Source organism: Aplidium turbinatum, chromosome 6 (genome assembly GCF_918807975.1).
Source record: "Aplidium turbinatum chromosome 6, kaAplTurb1.1, whole genome shotgun sequence".
Classification (NCBI taxonomy): domain Eukaryota; kingdom Metazoa; phylum Chordata; class Ascidiacea; order Aplousobranchia; family Polyclinidae; genus Aplidium; species Aplidium turbinatum.
Window position 1 is genome coordinate 22,227,101 of NC_137477.1, and position 8,855 is coordinate 22,235,955.

An 8,855-nucleotide genomic window follows, 5' to 3' on the forward strand; every position below is an offset into this window, starting at 1 on the left:
CAAAAACATACTGATAAAATGAATAAAGTAAGCAGCAAGAATCAGAATTAAAACACGCAACAAGATACCTAGAGGTTAAACTGAATGCAGTGAATGCCTAAAACCAGTAGGTTAATTTGCTGCTTATTCTTGCTGCTTACTTTATTCATTTTATCAGTATGTTTTTGTGTTGTGCCATCGTTGCTGAACAGGTTGTGTTAACCTGTTTTAGCCACCTTGATAAAGTCAGTCGTGCTGACTGACGAAACGTCGGAAATACAAAAGCTAGTTATCATCTTTAACATCAGGAGGTAACCTAGTAAATAGTCACCAGAAGAACGCAAATTACTTTTATTATAAAATGCCTGGTGAACAGTCTCTCTCTGTTTTTACTATTTTGTTTTGTTGTGAATGCAAAATGATTTATTATCAGACTCACAAAGGGCTTGAAATAAAAATATTTGGAAATCTTTTGTTTCGACATAGAAATTAATTGTCTTGACTTTCTTCCAAATTAAACTAAGTTTATCGAGTCAGGTTAAATGGAGATCACTTGACAACCACCCTAGTGCAAAAAAATTTGCAATTTTTACGTCGTTTCAACGTCGCCAATGTTATTTCAAAGAGCATTCAAGCTGGAAAACTCACTCAAAAAGGCAGTGTATCGTAATCGAGGTATATTGCTTCATGCTATTGCTGGTTGAATCAAGATATTTTTGACAGGATGATTTTAAGTGACATAAGCAGGAGCGTGAAAAACATTTCATTTGAAACCAAGAACGATTTCCGTAAAAAATAGTTTGATTTTTACATTTTTAATTTTCCACAAATACGCCAGGAATACGCAAGCAACCTTGTATTTTAAAAGTCCACCTTTTTACATCGATTCAACGTCTGCAGACGAATCAATGCAAAAAGGGACGGAGTTTGTTAGTTGGTGAATGGTGCGAGCGGAGTGGTTATATCTTATGAAAAAAACAAACAATGGTAACAATTTATTATCGGCAGTCAATGTTTTGTTGTAAAAAGGTCAATAGCACCCACAACGGTTTGAGAAAGAAAAATAACCCAGACAGCAAAATCAGTCATTTTTACATTGACTCAACGTCTATAGACATTAAATCAACGTAAAAATTTCAGATTATGCTGTCTGAAAATACAAACAAGAAGTCGATCCAGGCGGTTATTTCGTTCTAGCAGTTATTATACTATATTTTAACTGACGCACTCCATCAAATTTTTGAACAATCTGCCTACATTTGCAACACGTTTGTTTTGCAAAAGCGAAATTTTCAAAGGCCAAGTAAGGCAATGCGCACTAATGAGACAGGCTAATTGGGAAAGTAAACACATCTTTGTGATTGAAATCTAGCATCGGAAAAAAATATTTCACTGCATGTTTTTTTAACTTGCTGATTATACCAGAGCAAAAGAACAGGCATGGTGTAAGTTAAATTCAATTAACTTTCAGTCAAAAGTTATTGGATTATGTTTTCATTTTGTAGCATTAAACGGCTCGTTATGCTTGGTAGCTGTAACCGAATAAGCATGAAGTCATTGGTATACAAAAATACAGCTTAACATTCAGAAATTATGGCAAATCGTTTCGAATTCACAAAGAAACAACTTTGGTTTTCCTCTCGAAATTAAATGAAACCAAAACAAAACAATTTTGTCGTTGAATAAAAACATTTTCATTCAGCCCCAGTCACATTAAATCGGCCAGAAAAAAATTTCCCGTTTTTTCACTGTTGAAGTGTAGCTTTTGATTGAAAAGTTAGATTTAATACAAAGTATTTACAACAAAGCAAAAGTACATATATACGGTTTGTTCAAACACAGCTCAAGTCGACAATGGTTAATTAAACATATTAATGTCTTTTACGCAAAAATTTTTCAAAGTTTTTTTTAAATCTATATAATCAATGCTTTTGTTGTGGTTTCCAAAGCATTTCCCAAATAAGTTTTTCGACTGATTCAAGATCGTTTTTGTATTTTGACTGTAGTTGTTTCAATGATGAAACTGAAAGTTTACGAAGATGATCTATGTCATAACGCTGGTGTAAAAATGGACAATTTTTATCGGCATCCCCACCAGCATCAACAGATGTTAATTTGTTTTCCAGAAGCTGACACCTTTCGACAGCTAGCCTTCCACGATCTTCCGACAATCTTGCCCGTTCGTTTGCATCTGTTGCCTCTCGTTTCCACGCATCACATGCAGCCTTGGCCTGGTTCCATGAATCTTCCCACTGCTTGCATTTCTGCTGCATCCGCTCCAGCTCGATGGCATTGATCATGCCGCTCCCTAAGGAAGAGCTCAGACCACTTGGACCAGAAGAACCAATCAGTGGAGAAGACTGGGGCATAGGAACATATCTTCCACCAGGCATTGATGCTGAATTTGGGAAGTCTACATTGCCAAGAAGAGGAGGAGGAGACATTGATGAAAGTCCACCACTGAGACCACGAGGTACATTTTGATGGAGAACTTGTTCTTGCGGGATGTTGACAGGATCAGACATTGGAAACAAAGAAGAGGATATACTCGGATCCTGACCGGTAGGCTTTGGGCTATTCCAAATTTGCGATGTCAAAAGATTATCGCTTGTTCGGTCAGGAAGTTTAGGCTCATCAAAGTCTTTCAGCGCATTGCCAACAACAGAGTCTACTGTTTCATCAGGTGGGTAAAAAGGAGGTGCATCACTGTTCAGCAAATTCGAAGACCTCGGCAGCAGATTTGATGGTGATGAACTGGTGCTAGAAAAACTTCCAATAGTATTTGCGCCATGATTTATAGGCATAGGCCAAGCCGAGTTATTTCCCAAACTACTGAATTCTTGATTATTCATTGAGCCTGCTTGTTCACTAACTGTGGCTCTCTCGGAACCAGGAGCTTTTGAATATGGCGTCAAGGAAAAATTCATTGAAAAGTCTTTGAGAGCAGCGTTCAGTTCACCTAAAGGCTTTGATAAAAGAGAAGGACCGTGTGGTAAGCTTTTACTCATTCGGTTATCACTAGCAAATGGAGATTTAGCAGAACTTGCAACTGGATCAATAACTTCTTGTTTAAAGCCAGTAGAAAAATTATTCCACACTGAGTTGGTGGCTACTGACAAATTCATTTCTGGCGTGGCGATTTCCGCTGTGCTGGAATTAAGTTTTCCAATGTTACTTTTATTCTCAGCTAAATCATTGATGTTTCCGGTACTACCATCATTACCCATTTGATTAAAAGAGCCAACAATTAGGCCCGGTGAAGATGGCACTTCATCTTCAACAACACGAATCTCCTGTTCCACGTGAGCAAACGCACAAAATGGTCCTCTCGGACAGTATCCAGTTTGAGTCATATCGTGGCACTTGGTGCTTTTGTAGATTTCAGGATGGAATTGTTGTTCAGTTCTAGTGTGGCAAAACTGACAACTATCTCCCTTTTCACAGCAAGTTGGATCTTTCCAATCATCACTATGCTTAACAGTAGGGCAAGGACTGGATCTAAACAAAAAAAAAGGTTGATAACAAATATGATCAATGCTCATATTAAACTATCAACAGATTATTTAACCTGTATGAAGTTACGGTACATAACAAAATCCAAAATCAAAGTGCAGTAAAATGAAGAGATACATTCGTTGGTTGCATGGCTGAGAAGTTGATTGAATGAAATTGAAAAACAACTGCTGCTGTGTTTTAAATCCTACGAATGAATATCCTTGTTGACACTGCTCTAACTCAGTGCTGCCCAACTTTGCATTATGAATTCATAATGCACGAATCCAATGCATAAACTCTAAATAACTTACTAACAAAAGTTCATACATATAACACGAAGCTTCAGCGAGTGTTAGTTTGTTTTGACAAACACACAACAGCAAGGTGGTACTGTAGTACTGTACCGTGTTTTGAGAAAACATGTCAAGAAAATCTAAACTAAAAATGTTTACTACAATCAACTGCATTCGATGTGAGCAGCTGTTTCAAAAATATTGACATCTTGGCAAGATCAATGCATGGTTTCAGGTCAAAGCATGTGACACCTTAACAATTTTAAAATAACTCACCAGGGCTTCAAATCCCACGTTGGGGAATCTCTGCCCTAACTAAATAACTAAAAAACAGCTAAAATGCAAGCTTTACCTGTATTTGAATTTTTTTGGATTTCGTCTTCTATCTTTTGTATTATGATACTGCGGACAAGCATAGCCCTGTCGACACAATCTCGGTGGCCGTTTGCACACTTCCGTTTTATAATTTGCTAAAACGTAATTTGCATCCTGCCATTTTGGATCTTCATTAACAATTTTTTCAGTTAAATTTATCATTTCTTGTTTTTGTTGCTCAGTAGCAACAGTGGTTGATGTTGCAGCGGTGTTGTCCTGACTCTGTTGCTCTCTGACATCATATACAGGTGGACGTAAATCATGGGCGCCATGAGCGAAAGCACAATGTGGACCATTCTTCACGCAATTTCCCCTGGAATCAGTTTCATGGATACAAGTTCCAGTTTTATAGTATCGTAGATGATATCGTCGTTCCGTATCACCAGTATTTCTAAAACAACCAACAAGATGTGGTGAAATAACTACACCTTTATGTAATGAAAAGTACATACAGCTTCTTGTTATAAGTCATGTACATGACAGGATAGTTGAATTGTTGTAAAAAATACTTGTTACCACATTGTTAAAAAGTGGATTAAATGAATAACCATACAGATATTATTGCAATTAAACAAATAACAGTTAACACAACCAGTTACTTTATGCAGTTAAAATACAGGCGGTGCCTTAGACTATTCCACAGTGCTGTCTATCAAGGTGATGTCTCATGTTATAAACAACATAACATGTTAAATCAAGTAGCCTATACACATACAACATATATTATATTATCATAATTTCTTCAAATCATGAAGTGCTAATATGAAAAGGTGAAAAAGGTATTGTCTTCAAATTAATGTCCCAATACCGGAAAACAAAACAAATTAAAAAGCATGAATAAAAGTAAAGTAAAAGATATTTTTCAACTATGAAGTCAATATAATACAGTAGAATGCAGATAATTCGTCTATTCGATTTTGAATGTAGCAAATTGTGGTTGTGATAACCTGTTTTCATAAAATTTTAACCAAACAACCCACTCAGTCAAAGATATTAATTTGCAATTAATATGTCGCGCTACAGTATTTCCTCAGTCAGCATCATGTAGCTCAAGTGTTTATTAACTATGGATATTGGATATATATACAATGTATTAAAACATGATATGCGTTCTTCTGGTGCAAACTAGACTGAACTATCACAAGATGCATAAAGTGATAATCTTCTTTTATTCCTACGTTTCGTCAATCAGACACGACTGACTTCTTCAGGGGTTAGGTCATGTAGTGACTACCTGTCTAGCATGGAAAAACACAGGACCATGTTGTTGTAAACCAACCAAACATGCAAAATGAAATTCAACTTCCAAACAAACATTATTATATCATGCAGAAATTTTGTAACTAGAAAAAAGAGTGTAAATGTCATCAATCAACAAGAAACTTGAATAACGGCAGAGCAAGGAGAGAGTGAACCCTATGATTGAGTTAGGAAGAATCAAATTGTATACGCAACACTGCACAGTGATCAATCAGCATGAAACCAATTTAAATACATCAGACAAGCACTTGTAATACTTTTTATTATATATATAAATAAATGGTAGGAAAAGAGATGCCATCATTATGATTCATTACATGGGGCTTTTGATTAATAAATCAACTTTTAGAAAACATTTGTTTTTGATAATCCCTTTAAACTTTTAGAATTGTTCCATTTTATGATCTGAAGTTATGGCATGCATGCAGGGAGTTGATTTTTCCAGGCGTTGATATTTGAAAGCTTCTTTGTATTCATTAATGCGAGATTTAAGATCTCGTTTTGTTTGGCCAACATAAATTAAATCGCAATCATCAAAAGATTCTTGGTATACTGAACCTGAGATTTCGCTTAGTTTCAAAGGATCTTTTAAAGACGGCAAAAATGTACTTATTGTTGAGAAAGATTTCAAAGCAACTGTTACACCTATTTAGGTGTAACTGTTACACCTATTTCATTTACAATAGCCTACGCCAAATTCTTTCAGACACTCCCTTAACATAAGGTAAAGAAACAAAACACTTATAATATAGTAGGTAGAAGGGGCAACACTAAAAGGCGGAAATAAGCGTGGAAAACTGCCAACAGCTCAAGAGAAGACATTTTGTAAAGTTGAAACGATAGTAAAGTACAAGTAGAAGTTAAACAACGACTTTAATTTATTATGAAAAACAACACTTTCAAATGCGTCACATTAGGTTGGCTTTTGAGTAAGCAAAAAACTCAACCAAATAAAAATATATATATATACAATTACAAAATCTCATATATTTGCTTTTTGTCATAAAGTATATTCACAAAATTGTCATTTAGGACAGCATTCTTATTTTTTAGAAGCAAAATGCAAATGTTGCAACATTTCATTCTTTCATGATGGAGTTATCGCTACCGTATGTTAAACAATATGGACGCCAAGATCGTATTTCCGCGTTTTCTACATCGGTGTTAAAGCGTTACTTCTGCGGACACTACGCCATTTCACGCCTAGCTTATTTCCGCGTTTCCGCCTTTTAGTGTTGCCCGAAGGAAGTGCTAAACTTTTTGGTTGTTGTTAGTAAGCAAACCTTCTTGAAAATTCATCGAGGCGCAACGTATTATGTAATGTTCTATTCTGTCGTAAGCGACATGTGTGTCAATGTGGTCATAGCCTACAGAGTTTTAGCTACAGATACAGTACCGTAAGTTTTTGATGTTATGGAAGGTGTGAATTAAAATTTAAATATCTATCAGTGTGTGTGGGTTTTTTGAAAATTGTCTTGGTCAGCATGTTTGTGGCATTGTGGCGGCGAGTATACAACGAAGACGTCTAAAAATGATACAGTTGTTTTTCATGTTCTGCTGTGAATTGAATCGAAGATATGCTGTACAAAGTGACCTCCAAAATAAGATAACTTCTTAGAAATAAAGTTAACATTGAATTTTGTCATTTGCTAGTCTACCTAAAACTAGCAATGTTCGATTCATAAAATACAAAATGTAAAAAGTATTTGCAGGAAAAATCATACCTATGAATGTAAAGGCAGTCATCACCATCTGGACATATTCCTGTAGTTTCGTCATATTTGCTACAATACACATCAGCGCTGTAATTAAAAGTGCCATCTCTCTTGCGAAGGGGTCGTCTTCTTCGTTGGTTAGAAAAGTGCCAATGGAAACAAGTAAATGGGCGATGCTGTGTGCACTTGTGTTGCAAAAATAAGGGGCATTGATTGACGCGAAATTCTTTCAAATATTTGTAATGGAATGGTTTCTCAGCCTGTGGAGGCGTGGTTGCCATTGCTTTTAAGTTATGTTGCTCTCATGCACATTTGCATTAATTAAAACATTTAATGAGTTTAAAACCTTATTCTAAATCATTTGTTACTTTACATGTATAATTTCACAAATGACCTGTACAAATAGATAAGGTATCAAAGGAAGAATATTAACAATAGGCTATTAGGTATCATACAAATATAACTAGTTCGTCATGTAAGATGCATATATTTTGCCTTTATGCCTATAGTATACACTAATAATTATGTTTTATTGATTTATCTTTTTCACCTACTTTAATATTAGGCTGTGGCTATATTTACGCTATATAGTGTAATAATAGCCTCAATAGTGTTGCCAGATAAGGAATTCTGCCTAATTTGAGACAAGTTTAAAGCTGTTGAAAACAAAAACTTGTATTTTGGAATTTTTTTTAGTCTTGGGCAAACATCAAAAGTCTAATCTTATTGCAAACTCTAACCCTTCCTAACTCTGGCAACACCTAATTGTAACCATGGCATTACGTGTGGAAAAATAGCAACTACCTGAACATTATTGTTCAAATCTAATATTACACTGCAAGTAAGCTAGCATTGCAAAACCATTTAATTTTAAGTTGGGACAGTATTATTATTCAGTCTTTAGCCACATAGCCTAGGTGAGACATATGTTTAAACTTTATGATTGGTGATAAATGAAAACATACAAGTTTACGCAAATCATTCACAAAAAAATGCCTTTTCTTGTCTTTTGTATTATTGCACCGTAATTAGGCAGAGCGTTTCCATTCAAACTTTCTTTTCTCCTAACTTGTTTTTGTAAAAGTGGAAGTCAGTCAGACCTGTCAATGAATAGTTTTACGCTTGACTGCTTGATGCCTGACGTCATCTAATACGTAGCCAACCATTCAAGGAAAAACAATCCTCTGAAAATTTAGCTGAAACCAGGCAAGGAAATCAAATTTATGGGTATTTATCTTCCATAAATTAAAAAAATAATATATCTTCCATCCCATTTTCTGTTAACAATTGAGCAAGCCCGCCCCGATAGCTCACTTGGCGTGACTTCTGGAACGAAGACGCTTCAAGATCAAGCGGCGCTGGTTCGACTCTCGGGGTGTGCGCTTGACAACGCACGTTAAGGATTGCTCTCCATTCAGCGGCATCTAATGGATGGAACAATTTCCCAACAACAAGATTTCAACAATCGGAAACTCCACTCTGTCAATCTCGGTGACCGGGCCTGCGTCAGTGATTCAAAGCCTTTACAAGTATGGGAAACCTCCAGGATTTAACTCTGCAAGAAGCTTTCCCAGTCCGAGGATAAAGATTCAATCAATCAATCAAGCCATGACTTGGCATGTCATGTCAGCAAAATGAGTTTGACAAATGACAAGCGATGACCAAGCATGTCCGAATTGAGCAAAACTTGCTTAGTTGTCGCATGCCGAGTGGTCCGACGACCTAGCCTTATCAATCA

The 8,855-nt window shown here is 36.0% G+C and overlaps 1 protein-coding gene across 1 annotated transcript; it reads right to left on the bottom strand.

Annotated features, from left to right (window-relative positions):
- Nucleotides 1-216: 216 nt before the first annotated feature.
- On the bottom strand, nucleotides 217-7,437 carry LOC145772023 (RING finger protein unkempt homolog). The gene is made up of 3 exons (XM_082583833.1): nucleotides 7,127-7,437; nucleotides 4,120-4,533; nucleotides 217-3,477 (listed from the first exon to the last, which is right to left on the bottom strand). The coding sequence occupies exons 1-3, from the start codon at nucleotides 7,396-7,398 to the stop codon at nucleotides 1,902-1,904; spliced, it is 2,262 nt and encodes a 753-aa protein (XP_082439959.1). The 5' UTR covers nucleotides 7,399-7,437; the 3' UTR covers nucleotides 217-1,901.
- Between the last annotated feature and the right edge of the window lie 1,418 nt (nucleotides 7,438-8,855).

What these genes read in the sequence shown, in the direction of transcription:
- LOC145772023 (XM_082583833.1), bottom strand. Translation starts at nt 7,398, where the DNA reads ATGGCAACCACGCCTCCACAGGCTGAGAAACCATTCCATTACAAATAT. An exon ending in GACTGCCTTTACATTCATAG is followed by an intron (nt 4,534 to 7,126) that starts GTATGATTTTTC and finishes TGGTTGTTTTAG; the next exon opens with AAATACTGGTGATACGGAAC. An exon ending in CCAAAAAAATTCAAATACAG is followed by an intron (nt 3,478 to 4,119) that starts GTAAAGCTTGCA and finishes TTTTTTGTTTAG; the next exon opens with ATCCAGTCCTTGCCCTACTG.